Source organism: Vicugna pacos, chromosome 11 (assembly GCF_048564905.1).
Source record: "Vicugna pacos chromosome 11, VicPac4, whole genome shotgun sequence".
NCBI lineage: Eukaryota > Metazoa > Chordata > Mammalia > Artiodactyla > Camelidae > Vicugna > Vicugna pacos.
The window spans coordinates 37,425,818-37,449,502 of NC_132997.1; the positions used below are offsets into that span (position 1 = coordinate 37,425,818).

Sequence of the window (23,685 nt, forward strand, 5' to 3'; positions counted from 1 at the left end):
CTGGACCAGGAGGCTCCATGCTAAGATGGTGGAGAAGTGAGGGGGATGGAGTCAGGGTCTCTGATGACTGAAGAGTGGCCACGGTCTGGACTTCTGTGTTATTCTGCATCCTCCAGAGACACAGAACCTAGAGGAGATATCTGTCTACACCTTGATCTAGATCTGTTTGTGTATTTATATATACAGAAAGAGAGAGAAATCTATTATATGGAATTGGCTCACGTGATCATGGAGGCTGAGAAGTCCCATGAACTCCGTCGATAGGCTGGAGACCCAGGAGTGTCAGTGGTGGAGTTCTAGTCTGAGTTCAGGAGAAGATTGATGTCCTGACTCAAAAGGTCAGGCAGAAAGAGCCAATTGTCCCTTCTCCTGCCTGTTGTTCCATTTGGGCCCTAGACCGACTTGAAGAAGCTCCCCCCACATTGGGGAGGGCAATCTTGTTCACTCAATCTAACGATTCAAACATCAATTTCATTCAGAAACATTCTCACAGACACACCCAAAGTCATGTTTAAGCAAATATCTGGGCAACCTGTGTCAAGTTGACCGATGAAATTAACCATCACAACTTAAACATTAGTTTCAACCAGTGTTATTTTGTGTTTTCCTTCACTGTGCTGCTGACCTTGATCCTTCTCATCCAGAGCACAGGGACAGAGAGCAGACAGCGAGGGCATCTTCACTGATGAGCTTGGCAGGCAGAGGAGTGGGGAGAACAGGACCAGGGGTGGGGGTGGGGGCGGAGCAGTAAGCCAGCATCCTCAGCACGAATGCCAGATGGTAGGAAGTGTCCCGGAGGTGTACCTGGTGTTGTAGGCAGGAGTGGGGTGGGGGCAGGGAAGGCTTGGAGGAGAGCCCACCAGTGAGGGGAATCCTGAAAGCTGAGTGAGATCTTGTCAGTCAGAGAACACAGTGTGGGCATTCCAGGAGGTGAAAGCAGCATGAGAAGGGCAGCAAACAGAGAGTCATGGTTTGCATGGAGGAACTGTGGGAAATCTGGGGTGACCAGATGGCCTTGTGTATAAGAGATGGTAGAGGTCAGTGGTAGGACTGAAAAGGCATGAAAAACCATAATGTATTTGGGGAACACCTTGCAGTACAATGGTTCTAGTAGCTCAGAAATATACTCCTAAGTTTAAAATGAAACTTAAAATAGAAGCACTTTATAAAAAATTATAGGCATGGTTTTGATTTTCAACCCAGGTTTCCTGTTCAAAACACACATCAGTAATAGTGGTTCATTCAGCCGTGGGCTCACTCCCCTGGTGAGGGGCAATATATCTATCATGTCAGTCTCCACAGAAGGCGCCTGCAGGTTGAATGAGGCAGAAATCTGACACATCCTCAGGGAGGTGTGCCCGCCCTCTCCATCCCCCTTTTCCCTCCTAAAGAATCGCTGTTTGGCTACCACCCGTGCCAGTAGCCTACCTACTCTGCCAAGTGAGGATACCAGTATTGGTTTTTGTCCAAAGTAAAAGACCCAGTAACTTAACTGTGGGCTTTTATTACACAGATATATATATATATATATATATATATATATATATAAAGGCAAATAATTTTTGTATGTACAACCCAAGTGCTGCCTGGCTCTTCTTGGCTCATGAGTACAAGTGAGAGATTAGCAACAAAAGTGCAGGTTTTCTCAGAAGCATCCTCCTTCCTGACAAGTCCACACTCCCCTCCTCTGGACAGGTGCGATGGGGGGGGGTCCCCTGCTGATCTCCCATGTGCTCCAGGCCTCTGGGAAGCTTTCTTCTGTATTGCCTGGAGTCACCTCCAGCAGGTCCTGGGCCCTCTGCCTTCTAAGGCCCCTGGTGCTGCTCTGCTTATCTTGAGGGTTGTCCCTTCCCCGTGCCCTTCCCTCCATCCCAAGAGTAGACCCAGAAAGAGAAGGGTACATCCCCTCCCTTAAGTGCCCATATCACAGCTCAGCGGTCATGTGCTTGCTAGAGGCTCTGGGATAACTGGTCATGCTCCTAGGGTACCAGCTACAGGGTACTTCCCAGCCTAACCCCCAGCTTACCACTATACTCCAGAGACCAGCTTCTCTCACACTCAGCACCCAGGAAGATTTCCAAGCCCTCCTAGGTCCCTTGGAGTCCAGCCCAAGAACATGGGGCCCAGCAGAAAGGAGCATCCCAAATCACCCACCTGTGGATAGCTCCCTAGCCCTGCCCAGGAGGACTGAAGAAGGGCAACTGCATCCCCTTCACAGAGGAGTCCCTGTGCCCCCATCCCTGCAGGGATGTGCTCTTCCCCCAGCACCATCCTAAGGCTGCTTTTTCAGAGTGCAGAGGGCTTACATGCATGGGAATCAGCTAACGCACATGTTAAAATGCACGTCTCTGGGTTCCATCCCTGACTCGTTGAATCAGAGCATGGGAATGGAGCCCAGAAACTGCTGATACGAGACTACAATATCAGTGCTTTCCTGGAGTCAGAAGTGTTCCATTTTAGATTTTATGTATTGAGGACATCAGTGGTGCAGGCTGGACCGAGCTTCCCCCAACCTGTTACTCCTGCATGAAGATGCGGTTGGCATTTTCTCTTCTGGGTCTCAGCTTTTGGCCTCTTCTGAAAGGCCATTCAAATTAGAACACACATTTTCAAAAAGGTCCGTAGCTATGCAAGCAAAGATAGGTCAACACCTTGCTTAGAGAAGGATCATTTCCCAACCGTGCAGCTCTGCCTACAGCTGGCCTCCCTTGTACCGGATCACAGGGAACAGTAAGGATTTTTAGAGGCCATTCTCAAATCTCTTCATTTCAGGGATCAGTAAACAGTCTTTGCTTTTCAGTTGCACAGACAAATGGTGGGTCAAGTGGTTTCACTAAAACAGAGTAGTTGACGCACGCCACTGTTGTAAACAGGAGCGCTATGGGCCTCATGGGAAGGGTGACCTCATGATTTACGAGGATAGTTACACCCAGACCAAAGGTGGAAACTGCAGTGGTCCCAGGCTAACAGGAACAGATGGTCATCCTGCCAACGGGTTTTTGTTTTGTGGTTGGCACTGTGTTGTTCCAAAGATTGAGCCAACACTTTAAGACCAAGAATTTCAAACAAAAATCTGGATTTCTGGCTCTTCTGGAGAGACTCAAGAGATTGATGTCACTTGGCCTGCCTCCTCCCACCCAGCAGCCGTGTCTCGGGAGCTGAGTGGCAGCTGTCTTGAAGCCTGGGCACCCGCCGCACAAGGCCATCCCAGCCCACTTCCCTTGCTGTCGCCCTGGAGCCAGGGACCTTGGGCATTCATCGTGTTCTTTGGCCTGCTGTTTCCTTTCACTGACTTCGTTCCACTCAGCCTGCCCTGCCCTGACTCTGTGGTCTCACAGAGGGTGACTGCTGGCCCCCACGGAGGAGAACTCAGCTCCCTGCCCCAGAGTCAGCACATCAGGTTACAGCGAGGATGGGAGTACCTGACCACACTACTCTCCAAATAACCACAGACAGATGCTTTTGCATGAACTATTCAAGCAATTTGGGAAGAAAATTCCTCTGTGCCTTATGCCAGTGACCTGGGCGAGCGTTCTCTTGTCTTTCATCTGGATTTGGCCAACTGTGTGTTTCTTCCGGAAGCTTGGCACCCACAGGGTGTGTACAAATTGTCGCTTGAGTCGTTCTCCCCCACGGTGCCCACAAAGCCCATGAGCTGGGGATGAGTGTCAGATGTAGGGGGGTCTGAGTGTCAAATCCCGCTCTATTACTTTGCTTCTGAGGGTATGCAGAGTCCTTTTGTTGCCAGAGAATAGGTTCTTCCCTTGTGCAGGAACGAATTCAAGAGTGAGGCATAGTAAAAGGAAAGGTTTAGTTAGAGAGACAATACACTCTATGGACAGAACGTGGGCCCTTTCAGAGGCAAGAGAGAGAGTGACCACAAGGCGCGGGGTAGTTAACTTTTATGGGTTGGGTAATTTCATATGCTAATGAGTAGGAGGATTTTTCCAACTATTTTGGGGAAGGGGAGGGAATTTCCAAGAATTGAGCCCTGTCTATTTTTTTGATCTTTTATGGTCAGCCTAGGAACTGTCATGGTGCCTCTGGGTGTGCCATGAGGCTCAAGGTCTACAGGAAGTTGAATCTTCTGCCAACTTGGTCCTAACCAGTTTGTCCTGTGTTCGATGGCTGTGTCATTCTTTTAATGGTTGTGCCCTGCCTCCTTCCCTCCTGTCTCATTTTGGGGTCCTCCCCATCCTCTCACTGCTCAAATGTCCCAGCAGCTCGCCTTGGAAACTGACATTTGACACAGCTTTCTTATATATGGCCTTGTCACAAGTTTTGTTTGTCAAGGTTTTGAAGGGGGAAGTCACCAAGAGAGTACGTACAGCCAGTGAGGCCCCAGGGTAGCCCCTAAAAACTCCATTCTTTTGAAATTTTAAAGCTAGATGATAAAAGCTTAGAGATTCCAAATTTCATTTAAAAACTAATAAGATAGAGCTACACTTCTAATTTTACTTTGAAAAGATACTTTCTTCACACGTTCCAACAAGAAATTGATTTGACAGCTTACAAGACTTAAATGTAATTTAGTTAAGTTGCATTTAAGATGCATTAAAAGGCACCCAAGGCAGGAGGGTAATAGCTCCGTGGTAGAGCACATGCTTAGCATGCATGCGGTCCTGGGTTCAATCCCTGGTACCTCCATTAGGAAAAAAAGGCACCCAAATAGCTAGCTTGTCGAAGCATGGAGCACTTTCGCCTTCAACTGGGAGCAAGCCACGTTTCCCATTTCTCTGTGACACAGGAAGGATGGGGACAGAGCATAGCCATTCAAGGAACAACACAGCAGTTAATACCAAGGTAGTGGAAAATTCAACTCCCAGCAGGCCTTGAGGCCCAAGACGGTGGGAGATTTGACTTTCTGTAGACCTTGAGCTTCACTGTACGCTCATTGTAATATGTTAGCATGATAAATGACACTCCCACAGGCACCATGATAGTTCCAAGTCTGACCATAAAAGGTCAAAAAGTAGGCGGGGCCCAATTCCTGGAAATTTCCGCCCCTTCCCCAAAATAGTTGGAATATTTTTCCACTTCTTAGCATATGAAATTGCCTGGCCCATAAAAACTAACCACCCCCGGAACCTTGTGGCCATTTTCCCTTCTGAGACGAACCACACTCTTTTTACGGAGTGTGTTACCTACTTTTACTTTAAACTAAACACTCCCACACCTCGGGGCCTCCCTCTCTCTCTTGCCTTCCGATGGCCCCTCACTCTGTCTACCGAGTGTGTATCTCACAAAAGAAACATGCTTTCACTTGACTGTGGCTCACTCTTGAATTCTCTTCTGCGTGAAGCCAAGGACCCTCACTTGATGGGGTGTGTCCCAGGGACTCACCTGGGACCCAGGTCACGGCCATCTTCTCCCACCCCATTTTCCTGCAACAAACATTTACAAATGGGAAGAAATGATAGTCTTGCAGGCTTCCTCCCTCCATCAACCCCACCCACCTCTCCAAGCCTACCACCCAGAGGTAACCCTGGGTAATGATGACTCATACATCTTTTAACTCTGATCTAAACTGGAACACAGCGCCCTGGGCACAAGCATGTCCCAGATGTTTTGTGCGCTTGGTATTTTCTCAGAATTGTGTGCAATCTCACCTTACTGGCCCTTCTGCTCTGGTTGTCGGGGGTAGGAGAGCTAATCAAGCGTGTGTGTGTGTGTGTGTGTGTGGTGGGCTGCTCTGAGGCACAAATACAGGCCAGAGTGGGGGGGTGTCAGAGGAAGGCAAGGCGGCTGTAGGGTGGACCCCTTGTACCAGTTAGCAATGGAGGCGTGGAGCCTGAGAAGCTAAAGTTACCACACCAAATACAGATGTGAAAGCCTGCCAGTTTATTTCTCAGCCAAAAAACTCTGGACACTGAAAATAAGAATCACTCTTCAAGCAGGAAGATATTTCCTTACTTAAGAGAGGATGCTTAGACAGTCAGCAAATGTTTCAGCCACATGGGAAGAGGCTCAATGTTACAACGTCAAGTTAAAAAAAAAAAAAGACGCCTAATTGGGTACATACCATGTGATCCCAAATTGGTGAAATCAATTTCTGTGTGTGTCTATGACTTTCTGAACATTCAGACATCAACTGAATTTAGCCCAAATTGAAATAAACCAAAATGTTATCCCATTTCATACTTTACCCTCACCTGTATTTTTCCATTTTACTGTAATGAAAATGTATTTCTCTTGTCAGGAAATGTTTCTATGAAAACAAAATGCTACATCTCGAATAACTTCAACTGGCCTTTGACAAACGGGACTAAATCCATGGTTACTCAAGACGTGTGAAAACTGGCACCAGATACCAGGAGGAAGACTTGTTTAAGACTTGTTTCTAGCCTCAGGTTCTTAGTAAAGATGATTCAATATTTCCAGAGTCGTAAGCGATCTGTAATTGCTGGATGAAATCTGATAAGTTTGAGCTGAAAATGAAAGTTATATCACATGTTTCATCACATGTGGGAAAGAACTTGTACAAGTGGCTTCACTGAGTCCCAGATGCCTTTGAAGGTCTGGGGTGCAGGGGCGTTTGAGGTTCCCTGGAGCAAAGGAGAGGCGGGCTCCCCAGGTGCAGCGAGGCTGCCGGGAGCAGGGTGGCTGCCTCCCTGCGGGCTGTGAGCCCAGAGCCCGCCGTTGCCTGTCACAGGCTCTGAAAGCCCTTCTCTTTCAACGGGGCGCCCAGAGTCTTCGGGAAAGGAATCCATCTTTCTTCTGCGCTGCCTCTTTCCATGACCTCACATTAGATCAGTATCTGCATTCCTTCCCTCTCCTTTACAGCTAAGAATACATGCTATGGTTTGGTGCATGGAACCTGAAAATAAAAAGAGCATTATTTAGCCATGGTTGAATTTGGCACTAACCACAACTAAAACCCTTCTTCAACTCTGCCAGCTGTGTTTTCCTCCCGAGGTATAAGGAGCCACTTTCCCCTTCTGTCCTGGCTTCTTTCGGGTCCTCTTGAGACCAGGCCATTGGACTGGCTAATGCAAAAGAAGGCAGATCATTTTTCTTGTTTTAGAGGAAAACTGAAGATTTGCCTTTAGGTAATTAGCATGTTAAATATTCTTCCATTAGGATCAAGAGGTAAACTATTAGAGTACGCAGGTTTCCCAATACTGACATTAACTTTTGGTTCAGATTTTCATAGCCCACTATTGTCCCTCCCGCTGTCCCCCTCCCACCCATCTTTAATTTTACTTCTTCCTAGCTTTTCGCTTACTAGAGAGTGGGCTCTCCGATGCTTCTGGCAACTTGGTGTTATTAGCAAGGGATGGTGCTTTGTTATTAGATTGTATTTTATTATTTCCTTCAGCTCAACGTGTGTCTGATACTGGAGGGCTCTCCCTGTTGAAATTGAGAGATGCTGCAGATGGTGTGCTTTTATTATTGTTGCAAAGGCCCTGTTTCCTTTCAGCCAGGTGAGAAACCTTATGCTATGCAGGCTGAAGGACAGGTTGGTATCGCCTTATCTGACTGGTGAGTCCAGTGACGATGGCCCGGGATGGCAGCTTTTGTTTGTACTCCAGAAACGGCCAGGGGCAGCTGCTGTTCTGTTGACCTGAGATGCCTGTTCAGTAGGCGTTTAGGACAGCTATCCTGGCCTCTTCGCACAGTGGATCTAGTTTACCATCACTTCCTAGGGAAAGAGATATAATTTTCTTTCGGCCAGCTTTATATCCAATGTCATATCATATAAGACATGCCTATGGCTTCTACCAGGAGAGCATTTTCAAAGGTCTCAGGAGTGTAAATTGTTAACTAGCCTTTAATAGAGTATCAGTGAATTGGGAAACCTTTTACTTTTGAGCAGAGCGAGGCATGCACACTGCCAGCCTGCCAAGCCAGAAGCTCTGGGGGCAAAGAAATCCTTAGAATGTAGCTGATGATGCTGTGCACGGCCGGCATATTGATTCTAAGTCTTGGCCACTCTAGATGGAATAATCAAAGGGAACAAAAACCATCTAGGAGGCAAATAATAATAAAATACATTATTAAAATTAAAAACAGGCAGAGGAGGGTATAGCTCAGTGGTAAAGTGTGTGCTTAGCATGCATGAGGTCCTGGGTTCAATCCCCAGGACCGCCATTAAAATAAGTAAATGAACAAACCCAATTACCTACCCCTAATATAAAATTTAAAAATTAAATTAAAAAACAAAAACAACCAATTCTCCCTAAGTTTGCATCACCCCATCTGAAGTCTAGAGCTAAAGCTTCATTTTCATTCCATCCCTCTTCTGCTTCCAGGGCTCTGGAAAGAAGCCCAGAGCATCAGGCACTTGTCTACGTATGGTTTAGGATGCACCCACTCATGTGCCACAGAGCATGGGGCTTTGAGTAAGAATTTAAAACTCAGAAGGCAACCCAGTTGCAGTCTGGGTAGGACACATCAACCTCTTCAACTAGAAATCAAGGTGGCTCAGAGAAGGCACAGTGCTGGTTGGGAGGACTTACCAAATTCCAGGTCTTTGATGTTGCAGTGGAAGACAACTTCTCCATTCACCATGAGCTCCACCACATTCCAGTCTTCTATCTTCTCTAGGATGACACTGTGTCCATCTTTGGCCAACACAGCTGGAAAAGATGGAGGAGGATGCGGGTGCCATGGGGATAGAGATACCTGATATCCAGACGTGCTCATGGATAACAGCTGCTGGTCTGCTTTCCAGCTGCTCATGGCTCTAACTCAACAGCCCTGGGGGGCACCCACCTGGTGCTGGCCCCAGTGTGCCCTCCCCTTTGCCAGGAATCACAGCCAGAGACCTAAGTAATTCAGGTTTTGGTTGTGATTTGCCCCAGAGCCATATGATCGGTGACAATATAAGCCTTCTCTAGGAAATGTTTTTGAGCCTTTCTTATTATATAGATGATAATCAGTGTTGGAGGAGATACAGGGAATTAAGTAAATTCTTACTCTGGAGGGCAATTTGGAAGTATATGTCAAAAACCTCAAATGCCTCACAAAAATTAGAATGAAAAAAATGATTCTAATCTCTGGCCCGGGAAATTGCACTTATACAAAAGCTCCCTAAGGAAAAAAATCAGAAATACAGAAAGACTTGCAGCAAGATGTTCCTTTCTGTAGTATTATAATAGGAAGATATAATGAATAACTTACATGCTCAATAGTGAGGATGGTCCAATAAGTGGTGGCAAACCCACATGATGAGATTTTATTTGGACATTTCAAAAAGTGCTCATGAGCTTTTTAATAGCAAGAAAAAATATTTGTAATATAAGCAAAAATTCAGGGTACATATATAATATATATTAAAATATGTATTCAATATTAATTAAGTGTATGTAATAGGAAAAAAGAAAATACTTAGTGGGTATCTCTCTGTAGTGAGATTAAGAGAAACAAAATTCTTTTAGAAGATGTGGTGTATATACATATAATATATATATGTATATACACACACATATACATACAGTGGAATATTACTTAGCCATGGAAAAGAGCAAAATTATGCCATTTGCATCAACATGGATGGACTTGGAGGATATTATGCTAAGTGAAATAAACCAGAGAAAGACAAATACTGTATAATATCACTTATATGTGGAATCTAAAAAATACAACAGGCTAGTGAATATAGCAAAAAAGAAGCAGACTCACAGATACAGAGAACAAATTGATGGTCCAGTTTGGGGGGAATGTAGATGTGAGGGAGTGAGAGGTACAAACTATTAGGTGTAAGAGGCTCAAAGATGTATTGTACAGCACAGGGGATATACCCAATGTTTTGTAATAATTGTAAATGGAAGGTAACCTTTAAAAATCATACAAAATTAAAAAAAATCTTAACATGTGCCAGATTTTCTATAATAATCAGAAAAAATTTTTTTAAGCTACTGGACTGACTATTCTCACCTTTAGAATTTGCATTTTGGTTATTACTTACATTCAGTGTGCTCCTTCCCTAGGGATCAGCTACAGGAAAATTGTTAGATTTATTCTCTATTGTGGAAATATGAGAGTAGATGGGTTTAGGAGAAATGATGTGTATGGAACAGTCTGAAGCTCTATTTTCTCCAATATGTTTCTGCCCAAGTTTCTTGAGGTGTTCAGCCTATAACACTGGTGTTAGGGTTGGTGAGCTAAATCTCCACCTTTGGTAGTCTTCACACATCAGTGAGAATTTTGGTTAGGACAGAACGAGAAATCAGATGAGGGGTGGTGCTTGTTTTTTTAAAGTCTTAGCATTTCAATCAGTCCTCCGTGGAGAAACGCAAACAGCTTTGTCAGTTAATTGTGTTTAATTACAGAGACAATTGCTGCTTCAAAATGTTGGCATGTCCACTTCTTCATCTTTCAATCAGTTCAAGAACATCCAGCCCCAACTGTGAACATTTTAATTGCGTGATTTTAATTTCACTTCTGGAAAGGAACTTCAGAAAGCAACTCAGCGAGGATCTCCATTAACAAGATAGCGCTCCTTGGCCACCCAGTGGTGGCCCTAATTGTCCTTGCATCAGCTAATGCCTCTCTCTCCAGAACACCCACATCTTTTTCTTTGGCATATTTATGTTATTGTATCCTATTTAAGTGTCTTGTTTTAAACATCTTTGGAGAAAGGCACTCAGTTTGGACCAATGACTTGTTTAAATGAAGCAGTCTACCTGGTTTGGAATGGCCAGTGGATTGTCTAAGAGGCATAAAGGCAGTCTATCCATAGGCAGAGGTTTCTGGGAATCATACACTACCCCCCAGCAGCGCCCCCTCAGGACAATGGAGGTATAACAGCTGGAGAGGGAAAAGCTGTAAGTTGATAGGTAGGAGGCAATTTGACCTCCATGACCTTGACTTTACATGGTCTGAAGATGCTCCTGTGACATGTACTTCAATTCAATCGGGAGAAATCCGAAGCAAAGCAGCTCTCCGTGCTCATCTTACATCCCACCTCTGGGGCAAGGTGCTACCTACCTCCAGCCTAATAACATCCAACACAAGCTAAGGCCTGGGAGTTCTGGAGAGAAAGGGGTACAGTTTCTGTCCAAGGCTGGTCCTGTGACCACAGTGTAAGGGGCTCTGCAGGAGGAGACCCTGGGAAGGTGTGGACCACACTGCCTGCCATGGCCCTTTCCCTGCAGGGCCTGTCTAACCGAGCCTCACATAGCATCTGGGTTTGGGGTTTGTTTTATGAGAACAGCAGCGCTCTTTCCTGGCAAAGTGTTCCTAAGGAATAGGGTTTGTTCCACTGAATAACCCACCCTAGAGAGGTGGGGAGAGGGAGTTGCTGAATAATGGGACTCTGCCTCGTTATCTGAGCAAACGAAGCCCCACAGGAAGAAATCCTCTTAGCACAGCATGCTGTTTCTCACTTTGCCTTATAAAGCCCCGTGCCTCCTTCACTGACCACAATCCATCCCCCTACCCCCTGCCACCTCCACTCCGGGCTTCGTGTTAATACAGCTCCTTGAATAAACAGGCTCATAACAGAGCTAGGCACCTCCAACAACTCTTTTGGACCCTGAGTGACCTGAATCTGTTTCTTCTTAAAGCGATGTCACCTCGGAGTCTACATCGTCTGTTCTCCCTCAGGACACCTGTCACCTTCTCACCAGTCCAGGATGTGTTGAGCCCAGCTGTAGGACGGCCAGTGCAGGCTTAAGGGATCAAATCTGGAGAAGCACCAGAATTCCTGCAGCTCGTCCAAATGCCACCTCTCTACATAGAGGATCCATTTTTTTTTTTCCTATGAGCTGCTATGGGTTGTCTATTCAAAGAAAGGTCAGATAAATATACTCCATGCAACAAAGTCTTTGCAAAGGCAGTGGCTAAACTCCAGCATAAATCAACCAGAAGCTGTAAGGCCACCCGCAGAAAGCCTGATTCTTTGAAGTGGCACCTCATTCTTCAAGGGGGATCTGGGTGAACTGGAGGGATGTAGAAAAGCCTCCGTCTTCTCAGCGCTGGCGGAACTGTGCACCGTCTGCATACGATTTATGTGCTGTTGGTTAGGAAGTCAAGACAAACAGACAGGCATCCCTCCCTCCTCTGCTGGGCACAGACGCAATGCCAGTGACCACTAACGTGTGCAGCTAATGCCTAGGAAGGGACAGGAGGATGTCACATAGAGCATTTTAGCTCAATAAGGATGGGTTCTATTCTTAGGAGTCTTCCTTTTTAGTGAGTCGTTTGGCAGGCTTAAGTATAGCAGGCAAGGAGCAACCATGGCGAGGAAATTAATTAGAACTTTTGGTTAAGCATGAGTTGGTTTAGTTTATCAGTATTGAGGCCAGAGTCGAGACGTTTTTGCTGAGCTATTATAATTCATGGATAATAAAGAAAGAACGAAACTTTTCAGATTGCTCAAGGCGTGGTAAGTTCAGGAACAATCAGGCGTATTTCCAAAGCCAGCAGGGCTTCGGGAAAAGATAAAGGGCTATGATTTTTTTTTAAAAAGACACAGAACTCAGAGGCAGATTTTACAGATGAGGGCCTGGCATTGCACCACTCTGTGCTTGGTGTGATGTTATTGTTGGGTCTCAAGTTGCAGGGGGGTGGAGGAGGGGGATGTTGGACAGAGACACGGGAGCAGATGCTCCCTCCTTTGCTTCTGTTAACACCCTGGTGTTTGTCACCGGTGCTCAGAAAATGTTGGCTGCCAGTATTATATGAATTATCATTCGGGGATATACTTTAAAAATCAACCACCTGCTGAGACATTGCGATCCTCAAGTCTCCTTTAACCATAAAAATCCCCTCCTTGATCTTCTCAAAATACTCCTTCCCCTCCCTTGCTGTGGGAAGAGCTGCCTGGGCCCTTTGTTTCCTCATCTCTATTCACTCCTTTACCTCCTGCAGCTGGAGACCCAGCCCACCCTGTCCTGAACCTCCGCTCTCAGAGAGGAAGAACCCTTAGCACGTTCGGTAACTCACCCAGTTCTCCCCATCCCGTCTCAGCAAATGGACCCTCTGACCTATCTCCTTCCTTGCTTCCTAAAATATTTGTGCTGGTAAAAAACAAACAAACAAAACTCTGAAATCTTATTAGATTATAGGATGATTAAAAAAAATAAACCTTATAGAAAAGGACATTTAAATCACCCATGGTTCTTCCCCCTCCCCCTCCCCCTCCCTTTGTCTTTTTCAGTGGAAGTGGGATCACCGTGTACATAAAATTCAGGACTATGCCTTATTCCTTTAACGCTGTGTTGTGGTGACCCAGCTCTGTCTGCAGACATAGATCTGCTGTGTTGTATGTCACATGTACTGCCGTTTATCCAGCCATTCCTTTTTCTGGATGTTTCCAATTGTTCACGATGACCAAGGAATGCAGAGAACCTTCAAGGGCATGCTTCCATGTGCATGTGTGAGTTTTTATACATATATCAAATTGAGAAATGGATTAGCTGGATCCCACAGTATATGGTTAAATTTTTAGACACTGCCAAGTTGCTCTCCAAAGTTATTGTGCCAACTTACCCTCCCATCACAAGTCTTTGAGAACACTCTTTTTCTGTTCATTAGTCATGGATACATCTTTTTCTAGAGACAAACTCCTGCTAACAGTTTGGCGACCATTAGCCATTTCCCTCTTGATGTGACTCTGGTGCCTCCATGTTCTTTCCTACCTTTGTGCCCCTCAGAGGGACCACTGCCCATGTCCTGTGGTCTGCTGGGTTCTGACTTTTCTTGCTTCCTTCCCAACCTCACCATCTGTGGTTCCAGCGTTTAGCTCCATGTAGGTTCGTTTTAACTAATGTTTATTGATGCTTAAGATATGCCAGGCACAGTTCCAGACTCTGGGACACAGCAAAGAAAAGAACAGACAAGTAGCCCTGCTCCCCTGAAGCATTCATCCCAGTGGGAGAGACAGGTAACTAGGGAAATAGGTGAAATATGTTATGTTGGGTACTAATGAGCACTAGGAAGAAATAAAAGGGAAGGGAAGAGAGATAAGGAAGAGGGAGGCGCAGGGAAGTGTTGACACCAAGAAAGGGGACACTCAAGGAAGATCTGACCATGAAGGTGACTTTTGAGAAAGACCTGAAGGCTGAGAGAATGAACAGTGAAGAACATGCAGGAATCTGGGGAAAGAGCATCCCAAGTGTATCAACTTTCAAGCCCCAAGGTGAAAATGGGGTAGGAGCGTTCAAGGTCAGTGGGGAGGCTGGTGTGGCTGGAGCAGAGTGAGTGAGAGGAGAGGGTAAGTAGCAATGGGAGGAAATGAGGTGAGGGAGGTCATTAGGAGCCTGGCAGGCCACTGGAAGCATTTGGCTTCCACTTTAACTGAGCTAGAAGCAATCAGAATGATCTCGGAGGCAAGGGCCATGCTCTGACTCAGGTTTAATGGCATCACCTGGCTTTGGTGCTGAGCACAGACTGCAGGGGACAAAGTGGTACAGGTTGCTCAGTGAGTGGCCCAGGGCAGTGATCCAGGCAGGAGATGATTGGCAGCAACTTGGACAAAGAGGCAGAGGTTGGTGGTAGGGAAGATAAGATGTGGTTGAATTCTATCAGGATGCTTTGAAGATAGAGCCACAGGATGTGCTGCTAGGACCAAATAGGGGATGTGAGGGAAAGAGAGGAGAAAAAGATGCCTGCAAGGTTTTTGGCTTGAGTAACGGGAAGAATGGAGCTGCTCTGAACTGAGATGGGAAGAACGCAGGGGGAACTGGTGAGTATGAGGAGGTCAGTTGAGAAATTTTGGACGTGTTTGTCTGAGGTGCTTACTAAGCATCCCAATGACAATAAGAGGTCCTGACTGGAGATATAAATTTGGGAGTCATTGGCATATAGATGTCATTTAAAGTCATAACTACTTCTGTTTCAAATCTGCCTTTGTCCTTCTCTTAAACTCCAGAACATAACTTCTAATCTCTTAATATTTCTTAATAATTCATTTTCTCCCACTTCCTCTCGCCAGATCTCTTCCTTCAAAATTGGCCTCTTTTAAATTTTTTTTAAAAATACTAAAATTAAAAAAATTATTTTATTTTGTTTTTTTATTGAAGTATAGTCAATTTACAATGTGTCAATTTCTGGTGTACAGCATACTGTTTCACTCATATATGCATACATATATTCATTTTCATATTCTTTTTCATTATAGGTTACTATGAGATATTGAATATAGTTCCCTGTGCTATACAGAAAAAGCTTCTTGTTTATTTATTTTATATATAATAGTTAATATTTGCAAATCTTGAACTCCCAATTTATCCTTTCCCACTCCCTTTCCTCCTGGTAACCGTAAGTTTGTTTTCTATGTCTGTGAGTCTGTTTCTGTTTTTGTAAATAAGATCATTTGTGTCTTCTTTTTTCTTGTTTAGATTCCACATGTGAGTGATCTATGGTATTTGTCTTCCTCTTTCTGGTTTACTTCACTTAGAATGATAATCTCCAGGTCCATTCTTGTTGCTGCAAACGGCATTATTTCATTTTTAATGGCTGAGTAGTACTCCATTGTATAAATATACCACTATTTCTTTATCCAGTCGTCTGTTAACGGACATTTAGTTTGTTTCCATGTCTTAGTTATTGTAAATAGTGCTGCTACGAACATTGGGGTGCATGTATCTTTTCAAATTAGAGTTCCTTCTGGATATATGCCCAGGAGTGGGATTGCTGGATCATATGGTAAGTCTATTTTTAGTTTTTTGAGGAATCTCCATATTGTTTTCCATAATGGCTGCACCAAACTACACAGAATTGGCCTCTTAAGGCACATCCTTGATCTCATCATTCCTTGGCTCAGGAAACTTCGCTGGCTCCCTGTTGTCAAGGGTGGAAGAGGCACACCATCCTCCAGCCAGACCCATCTACTTGCTGCTTCCCAACATGCCCTAAGCTGTTCCCTCCTCCCCTTCATAGTGACCCATTCCCCTGCTAGAATAATAAGAACTAATGCTTGCTGATCACTTACTATGTGCACATAGGGTGGTGTTCATGACTCTACAAGCATTTTCTCATTGGACTCACATCAGCAAGGTAGTGATTCTCTTCCATTTTACCAATAAGTAAACCGAGGCTCAGAAAGATAAAAAAACTTGATCTTGACTTTGGCCACACAGCTACTAAATGGTGGAGACCATTTCGAAACCAGATTGGTTGCACTTCAGAGCCCTTGTGCTTAATCTCAGCTCATGCCAAACTCTCTGTCAACAATAACAAAAATGGAGACCAGTGACCAGGGAGAGGTGACCAGGGGAGCCAACAGGATTGGTGTACAAACAGCTGGAGAGTCCCTGACCACCCCCATACTTGTAAATTGTACATTATAACAAGATGTTCATTTATGCATTCTACTTTAATGTAATTCTTGGTATGTAAATTGTCTAAGGAACTCCATACGACCATGCTGACTGTTGGAGCAGTAAGAAACATAATTTAAATATGTCTGCAAACATCAGCAAAATAGTGGAGTAGGCTGCTCCAAATTCTCATTCCTCCACAGAAATGTTGAAAAAACAACCAGCAACTGTCAGAACCAACTTTGTTGGAAGTCTGGAAAACAGTCAAAGGCGGCAAACAAGTGAGCGCTGAATTGAGAAAAAGTCAACTTTGAAATGGTAAGAGAGCTTTGTGGCATCTTTATTTGCCCTGCCCCACCTCCTCCCTGGCTTGGTAGCAGCCTTGACGATAGCCCTTTTCCCCAGGCTAGGACCCTGGACTCTGTTTCCAAAGGGAGCAGAACAGACCTTATTTGCAAATTCTTGTGTCTGTATGTCCTAACCTGTCTGCGGGCTGCCTAGAGGATTGACACAAGGTGCTTGTCTTTGTTTCAGCTAACCTGGAACTCACACAGGGTGAAAACGCCGTGGGCAGTGCTCAAAAACATTGTAGGGCAAAAGAAAATCGCGTAGCTCTCTGGGCAAAAGACTATTGAGATATACAATAAACCTCATAAAGCCTGGGAGGAAAAGCTGGAGAGAGAGTCTTCTTTTTTTTCTTCTCCTCCTCCTCCTTCTTTTTTTTTTTTTTTTTGGAGAAATTAGAGGCATTAAAAGCACTTGTGTATACTGGGGAATTTGGAAACCCTGATGCATGCCCAGAGCAGGATGCAAGCTCAGAAAAGACTTGAGAAGATCCTAAGCTTTCATCACTGGCTGATTCACAGGCTCAGAGAAAACAAGAAGAAAAGGCTGAGGCAGAGTTGCAAATAGCCCGGCTAAGTATTAAAAGAATACCTCAACATAGAGCAAATACATACAGAATGAAAGAGGCTTTTTTGTTTGTTTTATTTTGTTTTGTTTTAAGGCTCCTGGCATTCAAGGGAATCTCTGTTAAAACTCTGGCTGACCACAAGCTAAGCCCTCAACAATTAAGAACCATAAATCTTGGGAAATGGGGAGAATCTGATTTCCAGAGTTATCACATTATAATATTTGAATATCCAGCTTTAATAAAAGAATGAAAAAGCATACAAAGAAATAGGAAAGTAACAGACATTCAAAGGAAAAAAATACGTTGATAAAAACTGTCTCTGAGGAAATCCAGACAGTAGACTTAAAATCAGCTACCTTAAATATGCTCAAAGAGGAAAAGGAAACTACAACAAACAACCAAAGGAAACTAGGAAAATGATGTAGGAACAAATTGAGAATATCCGTAAAGAGAGAAATTCTGAAAAGGAACCAAACAGAAATTCTGGAGTGAAAAATACAGTAACTGAAATGAAAAAATTCACTAGAGGGGTTCAGCAATAGACTTGAGCAGGCAGAAGGACAAATCAGTGAACTTGAAGACAGGACAATTGAAATTGGCAAGTCTGAGGCAGAGAAAGAACAAAGAATGAAGAAAAGTGAATGGAGCCTAAGGAACCCATGGGACACCATTAAATGCACCAACATACACACGCTGGGAATCCCGGAAGGGCAAAAGAGGAAGTGGCAGAAAGAATATTTAAAGGAATAATGGTTGAAAACTTCCCAAATTTGATAAAAGACATGAAAATACACCTCCAAGAAGCTCAGCAACTAGTAAGAAGATTGAATCAGTGATCAAAAACCTCCCAACAACAAAAAAAGCCCAGGACCAGATAGATGGTTTACTGGTTAACTCTACCAAACATTTAAAGAAGAGTTAAAACCAAACCTTCCCAAACTCTTCCAAAAATTAAAGAGAAGGGGGCCACTTTCAAACTCATTCTACGAGCCCAGCATTATCCTGATACCAAAGCCAGACAAAAACACTATAAGAAAAGAAGACTACTGGCCACCAGCCCTTTTGAATTCTGACACAAAACCCTCCACAAAAAATTAGCAAACTGAATTCAGTAGCATAGTAAAAGGATTATACACCAAGACCAAGTGGGATTTTTCACAGGAGTGCAAGGGTTGCCCAACACATGAAAACCAGTAGATGTAATATACCTCATTACTAGAATGAAGGAAGCAAAAGCAATCACCTCAATTTATTCAGAAAAAGCATTTGATGATACCCAACATGCTTTCATGATAAACACATTCAGCCAAATGGGAATAGAAGGAAATCTTCCTCACCACGATAAAGGTCATGTATGAAACATCCACAGCTTAACTTATAATGGAGAAAGGCTGAAAGATTTTCCCCTAAAATCAGGAACAAGACAAGGGTGCCTGCTTTTGGCACTTCTATTCAACAAGAGGAATTAAGCAAGAAAAAGATTTTAAATGGCATCCAAATTAGAAAGGAAGAAGTAAAAACTATGTCTATGCTCTTATATCTAGAAAACCCTAGAGTCCACAAAAACACTGTTTGAGCTAATAAAATCAACACAAAATCAGCTGTAATTTTATACACTAGAAATGAACAATCTGAAAAGGAAATTCATAAAACAATTCCAACTACAATAGCATCTAAAAGAAGAAAACACAAATGAACAGACTTAACCAAGGAGGTGCAAATCTTATACACTGAAAACTACCAAAATTGCTGAAAGAAATGAAAGAAGACCTAAGTAAACGGAAAAGTATACCATGTGCATGGATTGAAAGACAGTATTTTTAAGATGACAGTACTTCTCAAAGCAGTATACAGATTCACTGCAATTCCTACCAAAATCTCAGTGGTGTTTTTTGCAGAAATGGAAAGACTTATCCTAAAATTCATAGATAATTTCAAGGGACTCAGAATAGCCAAAACAATCTTGAGGAAGAAGAAAGTTGAAAGTATCACACTTGCGGATTTCAAAACTTACAAAAAGCTACGGTAATTAAAAGAATGTGGTTACTGTCATAAGGATAAACATACAGGCCAATGGAATAGAATCAAGAGTCCAAAATAAACCATCACATTAATAGTCAATTGATTTTTTTAACATTTTTTATTGATTTATGATCATTTTACAATGTTGTGTCAAATTCCAGTGTTCAGCACAATTTTTCAGTCATACATGGACATATACACACTCATTGTCACATTCTTTTCTCTGTGAGCTACCATAAAGTTTTGTGTATATTTCCCTGTGCTATACAGTATAATCTTGTTTATCTATTCTACAATTTTGAAATCCCAGTCTATCCCTTCCCACCCCCCACCCCTCTGGCAACAAAATAAACCATCACATTAATAGTCAATTGATTTTGTCATGAGAGCCAGGATTATTCAGTGGGCAAAGGACAGTCTCTTTAACAAATTGTACTCAGAAAACTGGATATCCACATGAATGTCTTTTGAAGGAAATTAGACCTTTTTTCTTATACTATATATAAAAATTAACTCAAAATGGATCAAAGGTCTAAATGTAGAAACTATGAAACTCTTAGAAGAAAACATAGGGGAAAATCTGAATGACGTCAGATTTGGCAAATATTTCTTAAACATCAAAAGAAAAAAAGAAAATTGAACTTCATTAAAAATAAAAACTTTTGTGCATCAAAGGACATTATTAAGAAAGTGAAAAGATAATCTGTAAAATGGGAGAAATTTTTCACTAATCATGTATCTGATAAAGGTCTAGTATCCAGAAAATATAAAGAACTCTTCCAACTCAACAACAAAAAGAACAATCCATTTAAACAATGAGCAAAGGACTTAAACAGACATTTCTCGAAAGAGGCAGATAAACAGCCAATAAGCACATGAAAGGATGCTCAGCACCATTAGTCACTAGAGAAATGCAAATAAAAACCACAGTGAGATTCCATTTCACACCTACTAGGTTGGCTATAATTTGAAAAAGAAAAGAAAGACGAGAAAGAACAAGTATTGGTAAGAAGGTGGAGAAATTGGAACCTCATACATTGCTGGTGGTAATGTAAAATGGTGCAGCTGCTGTAGAAAGCAGTTTGGTAAGTTCCTCAATAAATTAAACATAGAATTCCTATATGATTCAGCAACTGCACCCATAAAAATTGAAAACAGGAACTCAGATACTTGTGCACTTATGTTCATAGCAGCATTATTCACAGTAACCAAAAGCAGGAAACAACTGAAGTGTCCATTAACAGATGAATGGAAAAACGAAATGTGGTATAAGCATACAATAGAATACTATTTGGCGGTAGAAAGAAATGAAGTCTTAATACATGTTACAACATGGATGAACCTTGAAAGATACTATGTTACGTGAAATAAGCCGGACACAAAAGGACAAATGTATGATTTTTATTACATAAAATATCTAGAATGGGCAAATTCATAAAAACAAAAAGTAGGCTGGAAGCTAGCAGGAGCTGGGAGAATACAGAGTGGATTCAGTTTGTTTGATGTATTGAAAAATTTTGGAAAATAGGTAGTGGTGACAGTTGTACAACATTTTTTAAAAAAGCTTTTACTGTTTGTTTTTGTTCTCTTTTGGAGGGGGAGGTAATTAGGTTTATTTATTTACTTATTTATTTAATGGAGGTACGGTGGGATTCAACCCAGGACCTTGTGCAAGCTAAGCACGCACTCTGCTACTGAGCTATACTCTCCCCCGATTATACAACATTTTGAATGTCATTAATGTCACTGAATTGTACACTTAAAATGGTTCCAATGGCAAATTTTATGTTATATATATTTTATCACAGTAAAAATATGCTACCGAAAGAAAGAAAGAAAGAAAGAAAGAAAGAAAGAAAGAGACCTGAAATAGGGCAGAAAATATGAGACTAGGTTGGGGAAGAGGAGCTGCTACTCCCTAAACCTGAAGCAAAGAAAAAACTTTCTATAAAGGTCAAAAGCCAGGGAAATATACACAAAATCTTATGGTAGCTCACAGAGAAAAAAATGTGACAATGAATATATATATATGTTCATGCATAACTGAAAAGTTGTGCTGAACACTGGAATTTGACACAACATTGTAAAATGATTATAAATCAATAAAAAATGTTTAAAAAAAAGAGACAAAAAAAGTCAAAAGCCTAGAGACAGAAAATTAGAAGGCTCAGAGATCTCTTAAATGTAGACTCTTTGGCAGCAGTTCAAGATCCACCTTATTTTTTTTTTTTAAATGTTGTAGCTGCTTACTCTCATCATCTAGTGAACATAAACGAAAGGTGGGTTATGAAGTGAGGGGTCAGTGTGTGGGGCTCATTAGAGGAGAAGGAAGCAAAAAGTCAGTTTAGGCAGTGTCCTTAGCCAAGACTACAAAACATTTTAAACATCGCCAAAAAACACTGAGATTTATGATAGAAATTTCTCAAGCAACTGTTCTCTCGAGAAAGCAACTTTCTCTGCTGATTGAAATCCTGCTTATTCTCCAAATAATCCTACTTATTCTGGAACTCAAATGCCACCTCCTCCAGAAGGCCCTCCCAGATTGCCAGTTATGTGTCCCGTGGACTCCCACAGACATTTTCCCTGGGAGATCCCAGGTTTGGGTCATATAATGGAGTTCATGAAGACTCAGTCCTGGGCTTTTTCCATCCTCATCCTCCCATCAGTACATACATCATCTATTCATGCTTCCAGCCTTTTAAAATATTTAGTCTCACTGCCTGGAATGCTCTTTCTTCCCTTTACCTGGTTAGTTTCTCCTTATTCTTTAAAGCTCAACTCAAATGTAATTCAGGCAAGTACACCTTTCTAGATCTCTCCCCTCTCACCTCCAATTATGGCCAGTGGCAGGTCCCACTATAATTGCGTTCCTTGTCAGAGGTTTGGCATAACTGTCAATTAGTAGTCAACGATGAGAAAGTCACTTCAAGGACATATATCTTGTTCACCAGTGTGTCTCCAGTACCTGGAAGAGTGTCCAAGACATACTAGGTGCTCAGTAAAAGTTTGTTGCATGAATGAATGATCAAGGGATAGATTCTCCACATTTTTCCAGTCATATTACCTTGGAAAATTCACTTAATATTCCTGATCCTCAGTTTCCCAATGTGTAAAACAGGTTATAGAATCCTTTCTATCCAGGTAACTTGCAGCTACTTGCCAGCACCCAGTGGGCTCACAGTGCCTGTTTATTCCTACTCTAATGTTGAAGCAGTGTAAGCCAGAGGAAGATGCTAAATCATTCTGGGGTTGTGGAGGCTCAGGGAAGACTTTCCAGAGGAGGCAGCACTGGCCTAGGGCTGAGGTAGGAAGGACGTCTAGGCAGAGGACATAGCTTGCACAGATGCTCAGAGGCTGGTGTGCACCTGGGCACACGCAGCTGGGTGGCCCTTCGGCGCTTAGCTGCCTACCTAGCAGGCCTTCCAGGCGATAGGTTCGGTGCTCCACTGACAGGCCGACTGAGCTGTATGGCCCATAGCGTATGATGACCAACGCGTTCTTGGGCATGGCTGGGCTGCCTACAGGGGCGACTGCGCAATATGCACTGCTAGGCAACCGCTTTTCAGGTTCTTGGGAGTGGGCGTGGCCATGCATGGATAGGCGGGGCCATGGAGGGTTGTGAGGTGGAGCTCGAGGATCTTCATGTACAACCCCAGTCCCCTGCTGTGTGCCTGGACTGGGGACTTGGGGGGATGAGGAATCTCCCTTCTTGGATGCCTGTACCACCTACTGTGTGTCCTCCGCTAGGGTGCAGAAACGTGTAGTGGTGGTCGGAGGCCACTCTCATGACCCTCACTGCCCGGTAGACACGGAATTTCAACCTGGTATGGCAAGTGTTCATGATAAATAACAATAGCCAACATTGACAGCTAGTTACAGAAAGTTTATGTCAGGGGACAAGCTAAGCATTTATCATTTAACCATTCCTATGAAGTAGGTTGTATTTATAAAACTGAGTCTCAGAGGGGCCAAGTAACCTTATGAGGCAAGTTAGACATGAAACTTCTGGAAACCTTTATAAGGCGATATGTATAGATTTCTTTTTATTTATCTTGCCTGGGATTTGGTGGGATTCTTGAAACTGTGAATTTAAGTCCTTCACCTGTTTCAGAATAATTTGAGCTATTAGCTCTTCACATATTGCTTCTATCCATTTTCTCACTTTTCAGAGACTCCAGTTAAATGTGTGTTAGACTTTCTCAATGTATTCTTCACACTCTCTTCTCTCCTGTGTTTTTCTCTCTTTCTTCTATGCTTCTTTTGGGATTGTGTGTATTTATGTATTCATTCATTCATTCAATTTTATCAGTAGTCCAGTTTACTAATTTTCTCTTCAGCTGTGTCTACTACTATCAAAGCCATCACTCTTTATTTAAGAAATTTTTTAATTCTTCAATTCTAGAATTTTAGTTTCAATCTTGGCCCCTTTTCATATCTGCTGCACCACTTTTTTATAGTTTTCAGTCTCTTGCCAGGTTTTTTAGATCTGATTTTATCATCTTGATCATAGTCTTATTTTATAGTCTGTGTTGGAGAATTCCA

At 42.9% G+C, this 23,685-nt stretch overlaps 1 protein-coding gene across 2 annotated transcripts; it reads right to left on the reverse strand.

The window, feature by feature from the left end:
- Positions 1-5,818: 5,818 nt before the first annotated feature.
- C11H10orf53 (chromosome 11 C10orf53 homolog) lies at positions 5,819-22,661 on the reverse strand. 2 transcript variants are annotated; one of them, XM_072972306.1, is made up of 3 exons: positions 22,554-22,661; positions 8,460-8,579; positions 5,819-6,817 (listed from the first exon to the last, which is right to left on the reverse strand). In XM_072972306.1, the coding sequence occupies exons 1-3, from the start codon at positions 22,648-22,650 to the stop codon at positions 6,741-6,743; spliced, it is 294 nt and encodes a 97-aa protein (XP_072828407.1). In that variant the 5' UTR covers positions 22,651-22,661; the 3' UTR covers positions 5,819-6,740. The 2 variants fall into 2 exon arrangements, with proteins under 2 accessions (XP_072828407.1, XP_006216150.1); XM_006216088.2 differs by lacking the exon at positions 5,819-6,817 and adding an exon at positions 7,371-7,642.
- Positions 22,662-23,685: the final 1,024 nt, after the last annotated feature.